Source organism: Cetorhinus maximus, chromosome 10 (assembly GCF_964194155.1).
Source record: "Cetorhinus maximus chromosome 10, sCetMax3.hap1.1, whole genome shotgun sequence".
In the NCBI taxonomy this organism is placed as follows: Eukaryota; Metazoa; Chordata; class Chondrichthyes; order Lamniformes; family Cetorhinidae; genus Cetorhinus; species Cetorhinus maximus.
The window spans coordinates 3306860-3332409 of record NC_135888.1 but is presented as its reverse complement, the minus strand read 5'-3'; the positions used below and the strand labels follow the sequence as shown (position 1 = coordinate 3332409).

Genomic DNA, 25550 nt, shown 5'->3' with positions numbered 1-25550 from the left:
AAGTTCCAAAAAGAACCAACTTGACTAGAAAAATGGAAATTAGTAAATCTCAAAAATATTCAGGCTATTTTTAATGTATTCAATGTGGCAGTAAAAAAAATTGTTGAAAGGACATTGGTATTGTACACTGTTGTGGGTAGTATCATGTTTGAGGATCTCATCCAAATATGTGCTTAATATAAAAAATTTCTAAAAGCTCCTTTTCTGTGAAAGATTTATTCAGGGCAAATGATACAAATGACATACACAGTCAGGTAATATATAAGTTATTATTCCATTACCGTTACACTCATGTACCAACTATACTAGAGATGAGAGATTCAGATTTCAGCACTGTCCTATGACAATTAGTAACACAATTGTAGCTTGTGACAGATCAATTCATGGTCAAATTGATTTTCAGAACTGGCACAAGAACACCATCTGTATAACTCAACTAGTAGAAAATTACCCGTTTGATCCTTAATTCTAAAGTCTAAAAAGCATACAAGTGCCTTCCCAACAATTTTCAAGCTTATGTTCAAAAATGTTAACGTTCTAATCAACTCTCTTCTGGCACTAAATATGTCACAAGATTTTTGAGGTGCCAATTTGCAGACCTTTGCTTTCAAAGTAGGTACCATTATTATCTATGTAATAACTGCAGCATCAGCGTCACTTACATCTATTATGGCAAGTCCCAGTATTTAAATTAACCAGCAATGATGTAGTAAACTAAGCATGCAAACAGGGCTTTCTAGAAGGTGGCTGAATCTCTTAATTGATTAAGTGCTTCAAAGCACTATTAAATTCACCAAAATGATCAAATGCACAACCCTTTAGTATAATTTTGGTTACAAAATGGATCAAGGTTAGAACAGTAGCTGAGTGAACAAACTTATCTGGATGATATTAACCTCACAGGGATAGTTTCACTTTTTGCATCACCAAACATTAGCCACCCAACTGTTGTATTATTTTGAGTCATTTGTTCATTGAAATTTGTGCCTTAAAAATGCACAGTAGCGTTGTATAACTATTTCTTTGCTCAGCCATTATAACTGTGAAAAGTAACTGATTACTACAGCATATTACTACTTTGATGATGTTACCTGAACATGGAGCAATTGTACCTATTGCCAGCTCTTGCACATTTTAAAAAAAGTATTGTACAACAAAAATTTACAGGGTGCTACTTTGCCTACAATTAAGTTTGGCTTCATTATTGATACTGTTAGCTGTTGTTATACAGTTCGAAGCGAAGCAAGTATCATTTTGTTGCTGCAATCACTAAGCCCCTTCCGGGACAATAACAAAAAGTTAATGACATGGAAAAAAAATGTAAGCACAAAAGTAATTTTTGCGGCATTTTCAATTCACAAGATTTTACTTTTGGCTCATTTAGCATTTCCTGTGACCAGATTTGCACCGTCTCCAAAAAGGGGAAGGCACTAAAATTAAACTATTCTGCTGACTATTTATCACTGAAAGGAACTACAAGTTATCCTTTCTACGTAATAAATACTTACAGGTCAGATTTTAAAGATTCAGTTTACACATACCCAGAGATTGAAATATGCTCTTTGGGTATGTGTAGCTAATTCCTCTCAATATTCAACAACAGCTTTTTAACAGTCTTCCCATTATTCATTTTGTAAAAAAATCACTGGACTGAAATAAAACAGTCACTTCTTCTCTTCTAGCTCTTAATGTTATATCAAAGTGCAATTATTTTTCTTGTGTTGCAGGGAAATACTTCCATGCCTCCATTTTACTCAATACCTTTTTGTAAATTCGAGAACATTTGAAAATCCCTACCCATTAATATAATAATTTCAGGACAAATACTAAATAGTGGACTTATTTTACAAAACGGAGTATCCAAGACAAGCCAAAATGTTCAGCATACATTGGAGTATTGCAGTTGGGTTGAGAGGGGACACTGATAGAACTAGCCACACAGTCTATTTCTTGAAGTATCACAACTCCTTCAAGTCAAAATGGAATTCAACATTAATATTTGCCACTACATTGCACAAAACTACAAAGAATACTGATATTTACGATACATCATACCACCTTTCTGGTGCAAAACATGGGAACAGAATATTTCAAGATTTCAGCTGAGATTATTAATACATAATGTGTATATTGTACTTACAAGTGAGTGATCGAAATATAGCAAAACAACCCAAATAATTTATTTTCCAAACTCAGCAAGTAGCAAATAAATCAAATTGCAAATTGTTTTCAATTGCCATTTTGCTTTATACAGCTTAAAATATTACTTCTAACAAACATACACAGAATTCTGGGGCAGTGGGTGGTGGGGCTAACCCATATGAGCTTGTCATTTAATGTTAGAAGCATCCACATTATTCCCTTTATTAGGGAATGGGCTTCAAGTTCTGTTTAATTCCAGAATTGGAAATTTCATCTTTATGTTGAAAACTAGGGAACTGTAGCTCCTGTTGAAAGTGTGTCTGTGAGGGTATGGGCATGACTGCATGAGTGTTTCTGTATGGGTCTGATTGCGTGTATGGGCATGATAGAGAGAGAGAGAAAGAAAGAAAGAAAGGAGAGGGGGAAGAAACTATTATATTAGAATGCCAGAGATACTAACTAGAGGATTAAAATAATCTAATAACCTGCAGAGGAAATTATGTAAATACATTCCTGGGACAGTTATTCCAATTCCTACTGAGGAAACTGGTCAAATATTTTCATTTAAAAAAGTTACTCTCTCTAAAAATTCCCTTAGTCATCAAATTATATCCATGCAAAGCCAGTGTCGGTGCTAAATTTTTGTGAATGTTTCTGCAACATTTTTAAAGTTGTGGAGATAAGGAAGCTATTGCAAAGTATTACATAGGAGTCCCCTGATGGCACTGAAAATAGACTGCCTCCTCAGCTCTCACCCTCTTGAGGCCACTTGCACAGATCAACATGTGCCCCCACACTCACCCTGGGATACACCCTTCCACAGTACTGCCCTAGCCCTGCAGCCATTGAAAAGCCACCCCTGCCTTACGGCTGGTCTGGTAAGTAGAGACCTGCCCATGAGCCCCCTAAAAGTGCTGCGGTGCAGCCTGCGAAGCCTGGCACTGATGACTGCAAGTGCTGCCCGAAGCAAGGTGGGCAAACAAACCTCGAAGGCCCGAGCGAAGTGCAGGTGCACATCGCTTATGTTCAGTTGTGAAACATGTCGGCACTGTGCCCGAATGATCCGGGAGGGAAGACTCCGGCGGGCAGGCAAGATGAGGAGATGCAAATACATTGAAATTAGGTTCCTGGCCTTGGATGACAGGAAAGGCAGCCCATCGTTGACGGGCGAAGTGGACAATCACAAACTGGTTTCACAACGGCATAAGCCTGATTTTTTTGGCCTTCTCGCCACAATGTCCATTCACACCTGCCATGACGCCCAATGCCAAGGGGGGGAGGGGGCAGAAAATTTCAGTCATAATTTTATGCAGCAGTTTGAGCTCCAGGATTTAGTAGATCAGAGAAAAAATAATTTAAAATTTAAGTTAACCAGCTGTGCAGAATTAAATGGAAAACTACATTTTTGGTACAGAGTAAAATAAATCCACTTCAGTAAGCATGGCAGCAAAGGAAGCAATTCTATTTCTATTGCAATAAAGGGGAAAACTGGGTTTCGTCTGAAATTTTCATCTCATAAGGCTTGTTTCTTGTTTTCACTCGAACTTTGATATGCCAAATTAAAAGAAGCTATCCATGCAAACGATTAAATCATTTTTAAAAATATAAAATATTTCAAAGAAACGATTTGTTATCTATTCCTTTTTCCCCCCCAATACTAGATCCATATCATTAAAGAGAAAGACTTGTAAAATAGCTGTAAATAACTGTAAAATAGCTTCCCCAATGCCCCCATGGAACTGAGAACAGTGAGGCAAGAAGATGTTTTCAAAATGGTTAAAGGTTTTGATTTGGCAAATTGTGAAACGTTGTTTCTGTCAGCTGGAGAATCAGTAAGGAGGCTTAGACTCAGGATTACCACTGAAAGAATGAAGGGAGAAGTTTATAAAGCTTTTAGAACATAATGCTTTAAAATATGCAGCTGAGGCAGATTAGAACATAAACCTAAATGGATTGAATATGTATTCGAAAAGGAAGAATGTTAAAGTGTACAGTAGAACAGGCAGGATAACAGGATTAGAACAGACAAATCCATTTGAAGAGTCAGCACCAGTAGTGGTTTAGTGGGTTGAATGGTTTCCAGTGTTCCAAGTTCTATGATGATTAGTCTTTCTAGCTGCTGTCTTTTTGCAGCTCATCAGCTGAGAGAATGGGGTTCAGGTCTCTGCAAAGCATAACAGGTATCCAGCAAGCTTACTAACAACAATCGAAAATAGTTAAGTTTAAAAAGTAACATTAATTGTGAACTTAATTGCATGAATAATTTACTACCTCTCTCTAGGGGGGTCGGTTAGCTCAGTTGGCTGGATGGTTAGAACATGATGCAGAAGATGCCAACAGCATGGGCTCAATCCCTATACCGGCTGTGACAATTCATGGAAGCCTCCCTCCTCGCCTTGTCCCACGCTTGCAGAGTGGTGCCCCTCAAGCTGTATATAACCAACCATCTTTCTAATGGAGAGGGATGCCTATGGTCCTTTGTGGAATACGGCTAATTATTTATGCTGTTGGCAGCTCAGATCCTCAGGTTAATGTCTCCTTATTCACTTACCTTGGCTCTGCCCAAGAGTTGGAATTTGAGCAGTGACTGCAGCTTTGCTCAGTCCTACTTTCCTTCAGCTCTCTCCCTTCTACACACTCTGACGTATGGCCTTCTCATTTCCCTATCATTTAAATTTAGCAGGAACAAATAAAGTGACAAAGCTCTGCCCATTAGCCCAGCTTCCCTTCAAAACAGTCTCACCTTTTAAGATAGAATTTCTATGATAAAAGGTTGTGCTTAAAATCCAAAAATAGCTATCCACGTTTAAGTACAAAATTTGCTATTAGATGCACCCTATTCAATAAACTTGGAACAACAGACTAACACTTGAGCTGTTCTTTCTCCCTGCCCTCCCCACACATCACTGTATCTCCAGAGACCAACAGTCTGAGAACCATAATGCATTTTCCTTAACATCGAATAGTTACATCACAGAAGGTGGCTACTTGGCCCTTCTTGCAGCCTCTCTGCAAAAGCAACACAGCTAGTCCCACACATGTAGCCTGACAATTTGTTTCTCTTCAGATAGTTATCTAATTCCCTTTTGAAAGCCACAATTCAATCTGCCTCCACCACACACTTAGGCAGTGCATTCCAGAATCTAACCACACCCTCACAAAAATGTTTTCCTCATATCGCTATTGATTCTTTTGCCATTCACCTTAAATCAATGTCCTCTGGTTTTCAGCCCTTCCACCACAGATTCTCCATGTCTACTCTATCACGACCTCTCATGATTTTGAACACACAAGGCTAACCTTTTCCCCTGTCCATACTAAATATGCAGGGATATATGGACCAGTCAAATAAAACCATTCATCACAAAAATGCCAAAAGGGAGTAATGTTGCACTTCAAAATGAGAAAGCATCCAGGCCACTTGAAATAACTTCTCAATGATGCATCGAAAGTAAATAGCCAAGGTAAACATAGTTTGTGGACATTTCATAGCCCTTCTGCCTATGTTTAATTTTTATAAGAATCGCCTACAATCATATACTCCACTTCAAAACAGGCAAAAAAACACTAGGAGGCAACAATGCAGAAGTCTGACTTTATTACATATCCATGCTTTTGAAAGCATCAATTTTTATATTGGTCCTGTTTAAATTTTCTTTACTGCATACTGAGTTGATAATTAGATAGGTCCATATAGCACAGTAATGTCAAAAAATGATTAGCACAAACTAGAGTAGCAGGCTGATTGTCAGAAATATCTAAATTTTACTTACAATTCTGATTTGAACTGACTGGGAATACAGCCATTTTGAAGAAGACATGGCAACCATCTCACAAAGGTCGGTGCAAGCAAGGCTGATGGCAAGTTTCAAAGTAGCAGCAGCAGCTATTTCATTGTGGCAATTGCTACTTTAGTACAAGCTACAATTGGGCATCAAATACAGAGACTAGGTGAATTCTCTATAGGTCATGAAGTTATTTGTGGGGTATGGATATGAATACAAAAATGCTTCTACCTGTTATATAGCACACAAGTTATCCACGAATATTTTTTGTAATCTATTTACTACTTACTGTAGTACCAGTCTAAGGCTTCACTAATGATTCCGTTACAGTGGCATTATGCTCACTCAAATTTTTAATTGCATAATTATTTTCAACAAGATTAATCCATTATTTATGCCAAAAAATATTTCTATTAAAAATATATTACATTTTACTTTTCCATGTCAAACATTAAGGGAGAGAGATTCTGCTACATAGACTGACATTGATTCCCTGGGGGCAGGCCGTATGTGGTCCTCTATATGCACAGTCAGTGCAACACTCACCATTGATATAACTGAAGAACGCCTTGTGGGCTATGCAGGTAGTGGCCCTCTAAGATGCCTATCCACTGGGAAATCGATGCAAGTCTTTTAGTAATGCTACACAACTAATTTCTCCCCCTTAATTTTCTGCCTTTTAAGTCTAAACTAGTGTTTTTATTTTGCCCAGAAACTCAGGAAAAACAAGGTTCTAGGAACTTTTTCTTTCATTCACACCAAAGTAGAAGTTTTCCATAACAATTGAAAAATAATCGATTACGGCCTTAAGTTATTTCTCTCAGAAGTTCATGACTTGGAAAACCTAATCCTTCATCTAACATGAACAGAGCAGTCAAACTCTTCCAATAAATAGCTTAAGCTTTGACCCATTTATGATATGCACCAATTAATTCATGGAATTATCAAATGGGAGACTGAAAAGGTATGGCTCGCCATACATTTTAGTTCCTTTGTACTTTAGCAGTGTTATTGAATGATATTTCTGTGCTACCACGTTCAATACAGCACTTCACGTATGCATGTCAGGAGCCTGCAAAATCGTCTATTAGTAGGCCAGTTACAATGGGTCTTCCTCTTTAGGGTTAAGATGTTTATTCATAGTTTTACATGGTTGCTGCATTCACAGTTGATTACAAATCAGAATTTACAATAATTCTACGGTCAATGAAACAAGCATCTTCTAAAATTCAGCGTACAGTGCAATAAAAAATTATAACATTTGGCCCATAAATATTTCAATTCTCTGGAAAGAATCATAAACACAGTTCATAATTATAAACAAGTTGAAACAAAGTAGGGAATTTGTCTAACCACAGGATAAAAAAAATAAATTAACTGTCCTGTAGAATGCTACGTATTGGATTGTAATATTAACTCAAATTGCCCTCGAGGTCTACTCAATACTACATTGCTCTTGAACAAAACTTAAGCCCATTTCAATAAATTAAAATCACATTGGGGCTGATGTGATGGAATGAGCAGGCCACAGAATGTCATGTCTTATACTTTTCAAGTATTGCAGCCATTGGAAGATCTTTTACTTCCAGGTACTGAAGGGTTTTTGCTTTCCACATACCAGATACACGAAGCACAGACAGCACCTGAGAGACGTTTGAGGCCCTTACGAAAGGCGCTGTTGGAGAGGCTGTAAATAACACAGTTACAGAAGCTATTGCTAATGGCAAGCCAGGTGGTCAGAAAAGATATTTCTGGACTATCATAAATGTGAGCGCTTTCAAGGAGGAAATAAATGATGTACGGAAGCCAAAGGACGTAAAACACACTGGTGATTCGAAACAAAACCATAGCATAATGTTTCTCAGAACTAGGTGGATGTTCTGTTGATGCCTCTTCTTGTGTATTAAACCGAGCACGTCTTTCACTGATTTCCTTAGTGTGGTGTTGGCATATTCTGAATATGTTGAAATAGGTAAAACAGACTACAAAAGCAGCAGGAGCATACAGTAAAACCACGATAAATCCTGCAAAGTAAACGTTCGTTTCCCAGGAATTAGCACACCATTCAAAAATGTCTCCATGATAGCCCGGCTTCCCCCAGCCAAAAAAAGAAGGGAGGAATACAATGCAGGAGTACAGCCAGATTATTATAATGCAAACACGCAACCTCCATGGTGTGACCAGCTGACTGTAAGATAGTGGTTTGGTAATTGCAATGTATCGATCAACGCTGATGCAGGCCAGAGAGGTCATCGAGATGCTTTTCAAGACGGACACAATATATCCAAAAAATTTGCACGTTAAAGATTCGTGGGAACCTGTCGGATAGTGTAGAAGGGACAAAGAAGGAACCAAGCAACTGATTCCAACAAAAAGATCAGCATACGCCATGGTCTGAATGAAATAACTTGTAGTATGATGATTCAAAAGAGGTGCACAATGAAATACCAATATAACAATAAGGTTACCTGAAATGATTAACACAGTGAGAAAAACAATGATGATTACTTCCAGGAGACAAATATTAACTGTTTCGTAGTAACTGAATCCCAAAAGACAGAATGGTCGGCTAGTATTGTTTCCTTCCCAGGAAGAGTTCATACTTCTGTTTTGCACAGTCCAAACAGATGTCATTGCTGGTTTGGTTGTTAACGCAGTGTCTCAGTCTTCTGCCTCACTTATTCTCAGACTCTGCTCAGCATTGTCTGCATTGCAATTTTTCTATAATCCAGCAAACAGTCATCACCCTCAACATGCCATAAGAGGACAAAGCTATTCCCAGCAGTTGCCATGCTTTCAGCTTAAGAAATAAAGGCGGATGTCGGCATGAATAGGCTGTGCCATAGACTTGAGGACAAAAGAGGGGGACATGACACCTGTCTTTATTCTGCTGAAAGTAAATATATACATATATTTTCTGCTTCATCAATCTCCAGTGCTTCTCCACATGTGGTTTAGTCAAGACTATGGCAGAGAAAACAAAAAACCTTTTGTTGAAATGAAGCTAATTTAAGCCCTCACAAAATAGCAGCACGGTACTCTGTAAATCATTATCTGCTAAAGGCAGAGATTGATTTAAAAAAAAACAAAAAAGTCTCCCAGCTTTCCTTAGTGATGTTTTAAATCACAGAAGATTCCTGACCGGAGCTCAGACACAGTTACTGCAATATGATGCTTTCTCCAGAATCGCAGTCCAATTTGCCGCAGAATTCAAACAGCCCCTACAGGCATCACTCCTCCCTCCCTCACAATTCTCTGCCAAAGGAAATATGTCTGTAACTACACCAGAGGGCGAATGCAGCAGTACGGAATCTTTGCTCTCACATTCAAGACTGCAGTAGCCTCTCAAGGAGCTCCATCCATCACCTCCCTTACATGAGAATCTAATACATAAGAACCCTACCTATCCATCAACTGACAGCAGCAGTTGCCAAGTACACTTTTGGTAGACTGCTAGCTGAGGAGGAGCTACAGAACAGATCACTGAAATTCCAACACATAACTAGATCCAAGTTTTTTTTTAAACTCAGCGCACTTGAATGCCTCTTCAGAATTAACAATGCACCTAATTCATATTTCAATGCTTCATGTAAGAACATCATCACTGGCCACATACCACGCTAGATATAACATATAAATAAAACCAAGGTGAGGTAACAAAGCATCAAAATTTCGCATTGGTTTGGCAATTGCAGAACCAGATGAATTAATTGAATTGGGAGGTGGTGTCCATGATGGTTTTACATTCATTTGCACTTTATTGTAAATATAGCTGTTCAAAGGATAAAACCAAAGTTTATGCTGTTTATTTGTTAATTATTTTATTTCATATCTCATATTCTGTACTATAATAAATTCATGAATGACTAAATTAGTAATTAATCAAAACAATTTTCTCAAGTGCATGTTAAATGCACTCATGCACAGTCAATAAAATATGAACTATATTTTTGGCCAAATTATATTAACCTAGCAATAAAATGTTACATTACCAATGTGGAATGAAGCTCAGCAAAAAACAAAAAAACATTGCAACTTTTTTTCTGGGGCGAGGCGGGTGGGAGGGAGAAAGAACAGGACCAATTACAGTGAATAGTCACAACACAGTTAATATTGCGGGCAAGACCCTCTAAACTGTCACTGTCAAATAAGATGACATTTTCCAACAGACAAGCCCCAATTGTTAATGATGCCCAACCTCACTGCTCGGCTCTACATTCATTAACTGAAATAATGATTCAGATCACAGAACACAAATGAAGAAACATCATCTACAATTAAACATAAATGAGTGGCCAGGCTGAATTTCTCCTCAATGAGCAAAATTCAGTAACATTTACATGTAATCACCTTTCAAAATGATTTTGCACAAGTGCTCAGTGTTGATATGCTCATTCAGGTAGGTTAGAGTTGAAACGAGAAACAATTCTTTTTTTTTTAAGTTTGACAACACTGTGCACACTATCATGGATGTGGCCAGCATTTATTGCCTAATTCCTAATTGCCCTTGTTCAGGGGGCATTTAAGAGTCAACCACATTGCTTTGGGTCTGGAGTCACACCAGCTAAGGACGGCAAATTTCCTTCCCTAAAGGACATTAGTGAATCAGATGGGCTTTTACAACAATCGGCAATTGAATTCCAGATTTTTATTGAATTCAAATTTCACCATCTGCCGTGGTGGGATTCAAACCCAGAGCATCTCTGGATTACCAGTCCAGTGACAATACCACTATGCCACCACCTCCCCTATATGAAGATGCAATGACATAATTGACGCAATTGCTTGCGAACATTATAGGAAGATAGTACCCATTTTAAAAAAAGGGTGTCCAAACTGCAACCCTGCAGCCACTAAACCCTTGACAATCTAGAAGCCCAAACAACCTAACCCTTGTATTTCTTATTCTTTGGTTTGGCCCTTTTGACTGTTGTGAGCCTCAAGCTTTAGAAAGTATTGCTTTAGTGTTATCACCCAATTTGTGGATACATTAAAAAAATCAGAACACAAGGTTTCATCAGTATTAACAACATGAAAAAAATATAAAAATTGAGTATAGGGGGTCCTCTTGCTACACACCAAGGTGGCCCAGAAAGACAAAGCATAAGCCATAATTTGAATGTTTGCACTATATTTATTCGGAAAATAACATAGCCCAGAATCTCTGCTGACCAGGTATATCCAGTGGTAGAGGCGGCATTAATAAACCAATTGAGCTTTGTTCCCAATAGGTATTATATCTTCTCAATCCCTCTATGATGAGCTCCTTCAGATATTTTGCAGGTTGTTTTCCTATATGTACGGTCTGAAGACAGGTTAGATCTATGAAGGCAGTTAAACTGTAGTGTAGGATTTGAAGGCTCAAGATTTGTAAACCAACCAAACAGAATTCAACATTCTGACAATGCAATCAACATATCTCTTGAATTTAACTTGATGTTAACAATCCTATTTTTAAAATAAAGATTGTGCTGAATAAAAGCATTACCAAAAAAAATTGCTTGACAAAAAAAATCAGCAAGACCATCCCTCTCAATCCTAATTTTAATAGTAATCTGACAAGCCCAGTTTCCCCATCAGTCAATCAGACTGCCAGCATATCTTTCTTGGATGACTTATGCCTAGATGCACTTTTTTCAGAAACAAAAAATGACAGTCATGCTCCTTTCTGATCGATTTCAATCCTACCTGCCCATCTTTTTGCCATAGACTTAAACCCCATTTCTCTCCAAAAACTGGTTGCCTCTTAAAACAATTTATAATATGCATTTCAATGGTTTTCACCAGTATCCAAAAATCTATATGCTTTTGAAAAGCAAAACTTTTTGCCTGGTTTCTGTTTTTTTTCCAAAACAACTTTATTACTAAAATTTTGGCATTGGTTGCTAAAGTTTTCACCATAACAAACTTCAAGTTTACTTGAAGTTTCTACTCCCTTCTAAAAACATTCAGGCCACATCTTTCATGTAACAGATTTTACTGGAGTCTGCTATTGGTATTATCCAAATTTTGGCTTGTACATCACTGAATAAATAATTATGATATTATCACCATTATGTTAGTTTAAGAGAATGCACATCAGCCTTTCTGCTAGAGCATTAAAATTAGTCATTATATCTAAATGGGCTTCTTGATATACTTAATGAATTCATTGCAAAATAGCAATATAGCATGCTGGAGTCTGACCAATCTTGCTGGAAAAATACATATAATCAACAACTGCTTTAAACAATAAATGTTCTACCAACTAACTGAAATAAATCAATTTTGAGATTGTAATCAAAATAGACACGCTCTCAAAGAAACAAAGTGACATGATATCATACTTCCAGGAGGCAATTTTCACTTCCTTGTGACAACTTGCACAGATAACATCTGCCAAATGCAATGATTTCAATGTGTATATAACCACAACTTTAAACTGTATGTCAAAGCAAAAGAATGGACAGCCTTGAATGACTATTACCAGATATGCACACTAATTGTAACACCATTAAAAGGTAATTAATATCCTTCACGAACTCAGTTTGGCCCTCAATAATAGTTACGTATTTATAAGCAACTTAAATAAATTTCCATATGGTTGATGTAATTGACTCAATTGCACTCTGTAAAAGTGCATTCATGAAAACCGTCACAGGATTAAATCAGTGCACTTCATTCATTATGCATTTATTATTTGCTCTAATCCTCATGAATTTAGTTGGTCAGCTCGACGCTTTGCCAGAAACTACTATTTTGGAAAAATAAAATTATAATATGCTTGAAATATGCTTTGATCAATTTTTGACTGAAAGTAATATTTTGCATTATACCTTTTTGCTTATATAGTAATACACTTTAGCATGTTAAACACAGGCATAGTGGCAGTGCATAATTTGTTATTGTCGATTTCTTGTGATTAAATTGGCCCATAGGACACACAAGGTATTATTGGTCCTATGGTTAACAGTCAGGATGAATAAAATTCCTGGGATGGAGGATTGATGGATGGTGGAGCAAGAAATTAATGCTGCACTAAAAGGAGTAACATTACATTTTCTGTACATTCAGATCCTCATTTATTCTATTTTGAATTCTACCTGGTAAAATATAGCAATGAGAGAGACATTCATTTGTTTTTCTAACCAGAGATACAGATTTATTTACCTAACTGCACCAGGTATGGAACGTTAGTTTATTTATACACCCTCATGCTTTCTAAGAAAAAATACCTGCAAGCAATGGTGGGAGTTTAACTAGTGGTTTAAAAAATAACCGCAGAGTAACACTACTTCCATAAGTCATGGTTCACCAATGTCCCATCCACTTATGAAGAAGAAATATAACATTTCCAGACAAAGGAATTAATTGGACCATGACAATTGCACCTTTCAAGGACAAGAACATTCATTTTGCTTAGCATGACCTTTTGATTATTTTTAAAATGCAAGTTAATTTCATAGGTGGCCAGAAATATTACCTGTAATTAGTCACATCTTCAATTCTTTCCATCACCAATTGTTCCATGTTTTTAATCTCTCTATCTTTGTCTCATATCAGTGTATGATGGGGCAGTATTTTGCTTTTATCTTAGTGTATGATGTGGGTCTGTTGTGTGCAAACACCTGCCTTAACACTTGGGGTAAGTGTAACTCCTAATATGCTATTAAACCACATGGACCAAAAAGGCCTCAACTTTGTCCTTGGTTTGTGATTAATTAGCTGTTCTCTCCTGGGACAGTGATAGGGACATCACAATTAGCCTGAATACCTCAGACAAGACCAGACAAAAAAAAAAAGCAAGCTGCTTGCTCCAATATCAATCCATTGACCCTGTTAGAAAGCGCATGCAATGTAGTATCATAGGACAGGATGAGGCTTGGTTGTGATGCCTCTGATGATTGGTTAGACTGCTGGCTCATCATCTCATCATGTGAAAGATGGCCACTTGGAGGAAGGCACTGGAAAGCCAATCCTATAATATTTATGATTCCATGGGCAAGGGTAGCTCATCAGGAAAAGGTAAAGGAAAAGTTAAAAACCTCAGAATAATATTGCAGCAACATAGAGATCCTAAATCTGAAATGTGGAGTTTAAGAAAGGCAATTTTAAGTAGTGTTAAAGCTTTGAGATCCAGGTTTTAGAATAGATAAATATTCCCCCTCCTCCTCCCCTCCAGGTCTGCAAGTTATTATTCCAGCACATTTTACTTGAGCTACTTGCAAGATAATCAGAATTAACTCTACCAGTCACTAGAGGACTGTAAAGCAGAGCAAGAACATTTTATTCTGGAGTCAAATTTACTCCAAAACTAAGATGGATGGGGTTTCTTTCAATATTCAATGAACTATTTTTTTTGATGAAGACGATAGAAAGCATTATTAATTTTTTTCAAGTTCTGTAGTCTCTAAAATATGCTTTTCACAAAATTATCTATGCACATTATAGTTGTCATCTCTAAGTTAATAAGTTGTAATTTTGGTTAATCAATCATGGGCAGCATCAAATCAGGTCCTAATAACTAACATTGTGAAAATTCCACGTTTGTTGTTCCAAGATCTGAACCAAAGCAACAGCAATACTTAGGCGTGAGCAAATTTCCACATTTGTCATTTTATAAATTAGTCTAATCAACTGATTTCACTTGTCTGGTCAAAATGATATTTTCATTTTAGTAAAAAGAAATTTGTATAAAATATCCACTATAGTTGTTACACCAACTACTCTTTTAAAGAAAAGTAGGGGCACAAACATAAATAACTTAGTTTTATCTTTCATGCAACAAAAGCAAAAACAAATGATTCAAATAAGCTATTCTAACAAATCAGCAGACACCAAATTAATGATATATTCAATGCCAAAGATCAATTAAGGTAATCAAATTGTAGCACTTTATATAAGATGGTAATTTTTCACATTTTAACTGGAAATTATATAACTAAAGTTAAGCTACAAATCCCAGTGTTGGAAAAACTTCCCTACCAAGCTGAACAATAATGGTGGCAATAAATTGAATATAAGTGCAGTTCTCTTTTTTATTAAGTTTAGTTTGATCTCTTAAACTTCATAACTCTCAATTAAAAACAGTCTCATAAGTACAACAGTTTGCAATCTCTTCCCCTGCCCCACTGTTTTTCATCTGTCCCTGAATCACAAGGCTGCATTTCTCCCAAAAAGTTATATTCTCAACTCGCCCAAATATAAAATCAACTATAACTTGCATTTATATAGCATATTTTAAGGTAGCAAAACATTCCAAGATGCTTCACAGGAGCTTTGTCAAACAAAATTTGACACCAAGTCACGTAACGAGATACTAGGACAGATAGGTAGGTAGATTTTAAAGAGTGCCTCAAAAGTGGAGAGAGGTTTAAGGAAGGAATTCCAGAGCTTAGGGCCTTTGTAGTTAAGTCAAGGCTAAAAATGGAGCAATGAAAATCAAAGATGTGTAAGTGGACAGAATTGGAGAAGCAGAGGTTTAACACTTCACACCGCACACAATGATCTTTCCAACTTGCAATATGATAGGAGAAATGACACAAGGGAAATAAAGAAACCCATGTATAGAAGATGTCAAGGAGATAGAATAATTCTCATAGTGTTATTGGAATTTATTGTAAAATAAAATAATAGTGGGATGTGTCTATGTGGGTGTGTGAGAGAGACTTGACTGAATTAGTCTGGGTGCTTTCATCTAAGAGAGGTTAAGTTTGAAATGTTAATCAGGTAAACATGGGGAAGTTTAAAAACATAAGTGTCAAGGGAACATTTGCATTTTTAAATAAACTAGACTAGATTGTTCTGAAAGGAGGGGTGAAATATGTCACCTAGCCAGGTGAAGTTTAGAAACTGTGTTTATTTTTCCCAAAGATTACTGGTAAAACTTAGTGCTATGAGAGGGTTTTATTATCAGGGAGATAGGGTCCAAAGACATAGTGAAACAATGGGTATTTGCATTCAAAGAGGAAGATATGTATAAAGAGAAGACGGTTTGTAAGGGAAGGCATTTTTAAGACCTTACAAGTGCGTGAAAAGCCTTCAGCATCTATGCCTCAAGCTGCTGTCCTCAAAGGGCTGAAGTTAAGAAAACTCAATTGGAATTTGACTTGTTGAGGGTATTAGTTTCTTTGCCTTGGTCTTTTAAGATCTGCGTGTCTTACTGTTGGCTTAACGAAAGTGTAACTGGGAGTTAGATTGATATGGGGACTTAGAAGTTATCATAGTAGTAATTTGTGGATCTATATATGTAATTAAATCATTTCTCTTATTAATAAATGTTTAATCTAGTTTTATAAAAGCCTATAAGACTTGGTGGTCTTATTATTACTGAATTCAAGGCACGCATCTCGAAATTTATACAAATTGAAAATTAGTCGTGACAGTTGTTTCAAGTTTCCCTCTGGAACTTGAACAGCTCAGCATTTACCATTGGCTGTGTCATAACAAAGATAATATGTAGACTGGATTGACGGTTAGGTCTTTTAAAAAGTTGCCTGAAGTATGCAGAAAGGGCAGTGATCCATGTAGAATGCAATCTTTTGGGACCATAAAATATAAATGAGATTTGATGCCAATATTTCAGCAATAAAATTAAATTAATTTTACAAAGCTAATCCAGAAAAACAATGAGTGAAGCAGTTAAAAGTTACCTGCATAAAGTAATAACATGAAAGATGTCTATTACTGTAGGAAATAAATGAGCAACAATTTATTGTAATAACCCAGCATCTTCCTGAATTATGTACACTGCTACTGAGTTGGCATATTACAATTGGAAAAGTATTCCCTAAAGTAATCACCCAGCTTAGCATATAAATTAAGTATATTGCTAAGACATTTAGTTTAAATGTAGATAGAGCAGTTAGTTTTTAAAAAGAAATTGCAATAATTTTTACATTAAAGTAAAAAGATACCTTCTATGAACTTAAGGCAGCTATTGTCTACAGCATTGGTGATAAAAATGAAACCAAGTGCTTTTTTAGGCAACTATCTACCCTGTCTTCATGTAGTCTAAACTTTTAATCCTTCAAACATCAATTATTTTACAATAGTCAAATCCATAATTCTAGCTTTGAAGATTAAAGTTCTAAAGCAAAGACTTCTTTTATACAATGCTTTTCATGACACAGGATGTCCCAAAACACTTTACAATCAACAAAGTTCTTCTGAAGTGTAGTCCTTGTTGCAACATAGGGAACACAGCATCCAATGTGTGTATGGCAAGCTCCCACAAACAGCACTGTGATAATGACCAGATAGTCTAAAGAGTCTGTTTTGTGATGTTTATTGAGGAATAAATATTGGCCAGGACACCAGGGATAACTCCCCTGTTTGTCTTCAAAATACTGTCACAGAATCTTTTATATCGACCTGGGTGAACAGGCAGGCCTTGGTTTAATATCTCATCCAAAAGATGGGGGTACCTCTAACAATGCACAGCGCTTCACTGTAGTGGAGTGTCAGCCTCTTCGTTTTTGAGCTGAAGTCCTGGGCTGGGACTTAAAAGCCACAACCTTGTGACTCAGAGGAGAGAGAATGTTACCAACTGTGCCAAAGCTAAACAGCAAAGTTGAGTATTGGTATATTTCACAATTATATGCTAAAAATGCCTATTTAGACAAATGTTTGGCAACTGTTGTACCACTTTCTTCTTAATTGCAGTCATTTATTTTATAATCTTTTGGTTTCCCACTTAGCCTCTCCTCATATGGATAGGCATCTATTTTCTTCATCCATCTAAAGCATCTCGAGATACTTTTCTCATTGAAGGAGCTACATAAACACAAGTCATTATCAAAAATTTAATGGCAAATATTTTTAGGCACTGATTTAAAGCACAACGTGAACAATAATTCAATGTAGTAAAATGTCCCAAGATGCTTCAGTGGAGCCAAATCAGACAAAAATTAGGCACCGAGCCAAAGCTGTCATTAGAACAGGTGATCAAAAGCTTGGTCAAAGAGATAGATTTAAGGAGTATATTAAAGAGAGCAAGAGACAGAGAAGTTTTCAGAGGGGATTCAAAAGCTTACCACTTAGGTAAGTGCGGTGAAGGAAGTGGGGAACGGGACAAGAAGCCAGAGTTGGAGGAACACAAAGTTCTCTGAGGGTTGTAAGACTGGAGGTGGTTACAGAAACAAGAAGGGGTAAAGCCATGGAGGACTTTGAATATGAGGGTAAGAATTTTACAATTTAGGTGTTCCGAGACTAGGGGCTAATGTAGGTCAGCAAGAACAGGGATGAACCAGACTTGGTGCCAAATTAGAATACAAGCGGGATGTGCTCAAGTTTATGGGAGGTGGAAGATGGGAGGCTGGTCATCAGGGCATTGGAATTATGACTCTGGAAAATACAAAAGGATGCATGAGGGGTTTCAATAGCAGATGGGCTGAGGCTAAGCAGAGACAGGTGATACTACTGAGATGGAATTAGACTGTTTCATGATTTAGTGATGGAAAGTTCAACTTGAGGTTGACCATGGGGGTGGGAGGTGGTCTTGCTAAGGAGGTCCCCTAAACAAGATTGTCATGATGTTAGATTTTTGTGACATAAATAGATTTGATATATTGATCCGGAGGCAAATAGAAAATCGGTCAAAAAATGTTGCGGTAAAACATTATGGAAGATACACGCAGAGGTTTCACTGTGTAAATATCATGGAAAATCAGAAATTAATTAGCCAAAGTGATATTACTACAAGTCATTGCCACTGCCGGTTTGATATAACAGGGAATGGAGTAAAAGCTAGAAACAACCTGGAGGGCTTCCTGAGAAAGGTCACATGACGTGACCCTGACTGGGGATATACATTCTATCCCCAGGCAATGGATCACCTCTGATTTCCTCCAAATAAATCCTTATTTCATAGCATATGAGTAACATTCATATCAATCACAAATAAAAGCATGGCAATGATCAAAACTAGAAAATCCTCTTGATAACAATGTTACTGAAATAAATCAGAAAAGTAACCCAATCCACTTAGATCTTTTCACCTAAAAGCTGCTCCAGTTCTCAAATGGGGAAACAAATTTGTCATAAGGAGCATCATTATAATTAATGTAAAAATATTATCCTCAGACATATAATGGGATGTCAATGTATGCTTCAAATAGGGATGCACTCCTTGCTTGTTAAACACTTTGTTCACAGGCATGCAGGTTAAATTATAGAAACTGACAGCAGAAATGGCAATATTGCTAGCCCGCACAACTTTCAAAACTGTACCATCTAAAAGCATAGGTGCAGCACAACTGGTCTATTAGACATGGACAGAATCTATTCAAACAATATACTGACATCAGGGGGGTACAGAATTTTAAACATGAGGTTCCAGCTCAAAATGATCATATTCAGGAATATGCTAGTTTTTAACTACCTAATAAGCACGTACTGAGCTGCAAGTATGCACGTGAAGTGGTTTGTATAAGGTAGTTTTATTCTAGACACTGTTGTAAATTTTAATACACTTTAGCACTACTACAATGTGATCAAAAATATTTGAAGTAGAAGTTCAAACCACTGTTTTGAGAGAAAATGAAAGCCAACCACAATTTGGTGCTTCTTGTAATAAACATAGATCAACACGTTTTAAGGCCTACAGTTGTAAAACACTTTATATTTGGAACAGAAGCATGTTTTTTCTCTTGATTTTTAGGAAGTTCTTGAAGATTTAGGTACTGGCTCCTGAATCAAACTTTAATAATGAGTTATCTTTGGCCCTCCCGAAAGGGAGAAGAACAGGAGGTCTATTAAGAATAATATGACTCTAAATGTGGAGCTGGTAATAATTTTAAATTAACACATTATTACAAATCTAACTATTGATTTAAGTATGCACATGATTCTGCTTTGCGTTGTTGTTCCACTCAGTAGATAGATTTACTATAAACATGCTAATTTAAAAGTAATTTTAGCTAGGCGTGTTATTTACAAGTCTCATTTTGAAGTTTATTAAGGCTATTACAATCTAATCTTCAATGCTAAAATCAAAACTGGAATAAGAATGGCAATTAAACACTGGCAGAAAACTAATTTGGCACATCAGTGTTATTAACAAAAGTCTCAATAAAAAATGCTGCCGCAAGTAGAAGGAATCTGGGGAAATATTAGCAATCCTTTCCAGAAAATGACTTGCTTGCTTAGTAATTAGAATGGAAAATCATGAAATAGACATTCTAATCACGTAAAATGTTAACTAATAATGCACACATGAATGGATCTTATTCCTAACCTGCATAAACAATTGATCTAATTCCGCTTGTGAAGCAGAAGTCACAAAATCCTAAATTGAGAAATTGTGCTTAATCTGTGGAGTTAGCACTTTAGGAGGTTTACTTATCTGTTCAATTAGATAGTGCACTTAAAATCTGCGCATAATAGCTTTTTACCATTTATACCACTTCTAAAACAATTAAGAAACAAGAAGTCAGTAGTTCTGCAGTTAATTACAACAATGGCCTTTTCTAAACTTGGAGAAAAGCACAATTTTACCTTGAAGAATATAGCTAAGAATTTCCCACTCTATGATGGTTATTGACTGATTCTGTGAAGTTCTGCTTTCTGCAAAATTGTACGTATGGGAGCACAACTCGGTTTCTCGCTACAGATGCTGCCAGACCTGAGTATTTCCATAATTTTCTGTTTTTATTTCAAACCCAAAAGGGTCAATTGTTATACCAGTTGATGGTGCATGCAAAGATAGGCATAACATGACACCCTGACTCTTGATCATCTTCTTTTATCATAATCATAGATCGTGAAAATGTTGTATTTCATTGAAGTTCCATTTCAATCAAAATGTGAAAATATAGATTCCTTATAAACTAGTAAATGCACTTGATGGTAAATTAAGGGTGCATTTGCACTACATACTTGTGACTTTAGTTTTCAACCAATGCTAAATTTATGTGAACTGGAAGTTAAAATTCTCTCTTGATAAAGTGTCACTGTTTTCTTCCAGATTCAGGTCAAGCCTTTCTCCAGATTCAAGCTCCACTTCACATTAGCTTCAGTGCAGCGACACTACTTTGCATCAATGCTACAGCTGTAGCAACAATCCACTGCATTGCCTTCAGGGTTGAAGACATTTTTTTCAGTAAAACTATAGGCATAAAACAAAGATCCTGTATAAAACGACAAACAATTTCCAAATAGAGCTTAGAATGATCTCACAGAAGGAGGCCGTTCAGCCTATTGCACCTGTACCAGCCCTTGGGTAAAGCTATCCAATTAGTCTCATTCACCTGCATTCCTCCCTACCTCCCACCTATCAGCTATTTATACAATTTTCTTGAAAGTTATGGCCAAATCTACTTCCACCATCCTTTCAGACAGTCCATTCAGCTCCCAACAATGCTATGTAAAAAAAATAAATATTAAAAGGTTCAGTAAGTAACATTTCGCTCTTACTGAAAGTACTTCATTCGTTGAATAACCTACACCACTAATAGAAAAAAATACATTTGAAAATAAGGTCATTCATTTTCCAACATGAGCACTCTGTAACAAGAGCCATATGACTGCATAGACTGGATAGCTCTACCAAGGAACTGGCACAAGCACAATGGGCTGAATGTCATCCTTCTGTGCTGTAACATTCTATGCTCCTGGTAACTGAGTGTCATTGTTTACAGGGCCATTTTAGGCCTATGGTTCAATTGCAACCATTATTTCCAATGCAATAATTGCTGGTTTTAAAATAACAGAAAACATTTTCATCATTACCTTTCTCAGTTAACCATCGCTTCATCCAACAAAAATCAGTTACTTTTCCAATTGTTTTCATAGCAAAATGCTTTGGGTTTTCTTTTTCAAATTAAAAGTCTCTTTAAAAATAAACATTTTTTGCAATTGAAATGGTTACCCAGAAGTCTGGTAACTAGTTTTCATTCTTTTTAAACTGACAATGATGGAAATGTCTTTTTCTAATCAGAAGAGAATCAGTTTCGTGTGTGATATTTTAACACTAAATTTTTATGACAAATGATTAGGACTTATTTCTGAGTTCCAACTGGATATGCTGCATCGTATGCAACTATTTGCAACACTCAGTTTAGAGCAATTGGAAACAAATTCAGAATGCAATTTAACAGTGAGGACCACTACAATTTTTTCTTCGCAACATCTAATAAAATATTTCTTAATCTAAATCATTAGTAAGGTATTTGAAACATGCTGTTCAATAGATGGTGAATACACCTTTAAGTAATTGAGAACACCATAAATATAATCTTTGATGAATTCCAACCAGGTCCCCAGGTTAGTTGTATAACCTGTTCCTGAACAGTCCAAGGACTGTAACAATAGCCCACCATTTAAGAATTACGTCAATTTCCAAATTAATTTTTCGACAAAAATAAATGACGAAGAAAATGCATACAAATGGCACCAAATTTAAAAATCTGCATATCAACCAATATATGAATATTCTGTTCAACAAAAGCCAGATACAATTTGCTTAAATATAGAATTACTTACTTTTGTGATAAGAATTCTGTAATCTTCTACCATCTGGTCATTGTTATGGCATCCTGCGAGCAGCTGCCAAACTTCACCTCGTAGAGCCTCAGGGACACCACTTCTTACTAAGGCAGACAGTGGTTTTGGTCTTACACTCAGATTTAGATGCCTGCACATAATTTCAAATCGGAACATAAGGAACAAGTAAAATAACATGCCTACTGTTCCACAAATCCACTCATACAGAATTTGTTAATATAAAAATATTGGTGGCAATTTTATCAACACCGATGAATCAAAAACATTTTTCCTTCATAAGGTTCTACACTTAAATGCATGCTCAATCACAAGGAAATTATTTTTCATTTAAATTGGATATAATAATTGCAAGTGAATCAATCACCATTGACTAGTGCCCCCTTACAATTTTAGAAATGCAGGTCCCTGAGTAAAGCAGGACAAGCTTCAGAGTGAATTGAGAGTAGATGATGCTCATGGGACCTTGGACTTAGGGCTAGGTTTTTCCTCAGTAAGAGTGTTTTTGCTTCTGGACAGGAAAAGGATCCAGAGGGAAGAGTGGAAACTGGTATTTGTACTGAACTATAGTTTAACAATAAAACAGTTGTGATTCTGCTGCCTGATTCGGTAAATAGATATCCACCTATTAAATACCCCCAACCAAATGGTGCTTTATACTGTGTAACAGGGAGAGGAGATCTTTTTGTAAGATTCTGATGTTAATAGTTATAATGTGACTGACAGCCAGGAAAAGTATCTTACTGATACTCAAATTTTTTTTGAAGATTTTAATATTTCAGCATAATGATGAAATTATTAGCTGTGTATTAGGGCCTACGAAACATTCCTTATTGCTTTAAAAGAAACCGCTGCTGCAAACATACTTCTAACTGTAATCAAAACTCGCAACTAAACTAAAAAAGTGCCAAATGCAGTTCAGCTATCAGAAAGATTAGACCCAGAAATTCATTGATATAATTAATTCAAGATTAGAATCCGGAACTAAAACAGCCACTCAAAATATCATGATCTTTATTCTGTTAGATACATGCAGATTTTATCAGTATCAAATGGGCTGTCAGCTCTCAATACAGTAAGCTGTTTACATGGCAAAGAAAATTCCACTGCTTTGAGAATGGCACCAGAAACATTAGGTCCCAAATGATCATATGCCCTTGGCTGATGCAGTTCTAAGAATTTAAATTCTAAAGATCAAAGTCGTCTCGGCAAAGCAAATAAGGAGGAACAGGACTATCACAAGAGATTACAGTCTGTTCCTATGCACTTCAATATGGAATGAATATTTTCAGATCTGACAAAAAATCTCTCAGGAAATGATAATTGCTTCAAGAGAGCTGACATTAAAGGGTTTTCAAAGTGAATTGAGATTTAAACATTTTATTTTTGCACCATTCAAAAAAAAATTACAATATTTCTTAAAAATAATTTTACAATTTATACCACACCTGGAGCTTCGGGTGGCAATAAATTCTGTACTTTTAAAGGATTTATTTTAATTTTAAAAGAAAACATTTACTGGGAACATGTATAGATCAAATTTAAATTGTTGGTATAAGGGCAGCAATATTCATATTTTTGGTTTTAAATACACAATTGCACAGAGCCATCTATAACAGCAAATGCAGAAAGAGTGCATGGTCACTAAATAGAGTGTGGAAGGGAAGTAATATCATAGCATGAAAAATTAAAGGGAGATGTTCATCTACTCACCTATTGCGATTTCTGATCTAAGTACCGCTATGAGGAAGGGTAGTTTCATTTGAATAATGAGAAATTGTTAAACCTAAAAAGATTGATTGAATCTATTCCTATTCTTTATGTTCACAGGCTATGGATAATTGTTAATAAGTAATGTCATTCCTCTTGCCTAAAGAGATCAGTTTTCATTCCACGGTCGATCTTTCTTCACAGCTGAAAGCTGTCCCGACACATTAAATTTCTAATATTTGATTTAAGAATATGGATTTTAAATATTCTTTCCCTTATCAACTAATTATGAAATTATATGTTGACTCCATTGCTGCTACATAGAAGTGTTCGAAATTTGACCAACTTGTGTCCGAGCAAATTAAAGCTTTCACTGGCCTGTTGTTAAGATGTTGATTTTAAAATACCAACTTTTCCTTTCTGTAAAGCCTCTTCTCCAGCAACATACTTTAGGGAGAGTATTTTGAAGGGCACTTGTCATTCAGGCTGAAAGATTAATCCTCACACTTTCACCAGAACAGATTACGGGTCATTGACCTGAAACATTAACTCTTTCTCTCTCCACAGATGCTACCTGATCTGTTGAGTATTACCAACATTTTCTGTTTTTGTTTCATTTAATAGCTTGGCTCCTTTGAGGTAAAATAATCTAGCTTGTGGTACAAGTTTTGTATATTATGAGGCAGATTTGGGAAGGCTATATATTAGAAGACCTAATAAACCGAATTCAACATTCCAAGAAACCTGCTTTTGTTATTGCACGGTAATTCAACCTACAGCTGGTAAGCTTGAGCTATGGATAAAACAGACCAACGCATGCTCACACAGACGCACGCAGAGACGTACATAGGAGAGGTGGTAGCTTAATGGTAACGTCGCTACACTAGCAATCCAGAGGCCCAAGCTAATACTCTGGGGAACATGGGTTCAAGTACCACCACAGCAGCTGGTGGAATTTAAATTCAATTAATAAATCTGAAAAAGGCTAGTCTCAGTAACAAAACCATTGCTGATTGTCATTAAAAACCCGTCAAGTTCACTAATGCCCTTGAGGGAAGGTAATCTGTCCTTACCTGGTCTGACCTACGTGTGACATGAAGCAATGCAGCTGACTCTTAAATGCCCTCTGAAACGGCTTTGCAAGCCACCCAGATGTATCAAACCGCTACGAAGTCTAAAAGGAATGAAATTGGATAGACCACCCAGCATCGACCTAAACATCAGAAACAACAACGGCACACCCAGCACTGTTGACCCTGCAAAGTCCACCTTACTAACATCTGAGGGCTTGTGCCAGCTGTCCCACAGACTAGTCGAGCAACAACCTGACATTGAATGTAAAGTACGACTGTGAGTATGACTATATCCCAGGCACCACCATCACCATCCCTTGGTATGTCTTGTCCCACTGGCAGGGCATACACACCAGAAGTG

The 25550-nt window shown here is 36.6% G+C and overlaps 2 protein-coding genes and 1 long non-coding RNA gene across 13 annotated transcripts in view; 1 reads left to right on the top strand and 2 right to left on the bottom strand.

Moving 5' to 3' along the window:
• Positions 1 to 25550, top strand: part of LOC144685408 (uncharacterized) — a 1061419-nt gene that overhangs the window by 39278 nt on the left and 996591 nt on the right. The window lies entirely within an intron of this gene.
• The window catches only part of rabgap1 (RAB GTPase activating protein 1), a 206270-nt gene that overhangs the window by 55412 nt on the left and 125308 nt on the right, over positions 1 to 25550 (bottom strand). For all 11 annotated transcript variants that reach the window (XM_078549832.1, XM_078549829.1, XM_078549836.1 and 8 more), the window contains one exon: positions 22389 to 22539. In XM_078549832.1, the coding sequence (XP_078405958.1) occupies positions 22389 to 22539 (151 nt within the window). The remainder of the gene's footprint in view (positions 1 to 22388; positions 22540 to 25550) is intronic.
• Positions 7479 to 8528, bottom strand: LOC144686083 (putative G-protein coupled receptor 21). Its single transcript, XM_078551243.1, has one exon. The coding sequence runs from the start codon at positions 8526 to 8528 to the stop codon at positions 7479 to 7481; it is 1050 nt and encodes a 349-aa protein (XP_078407369.1).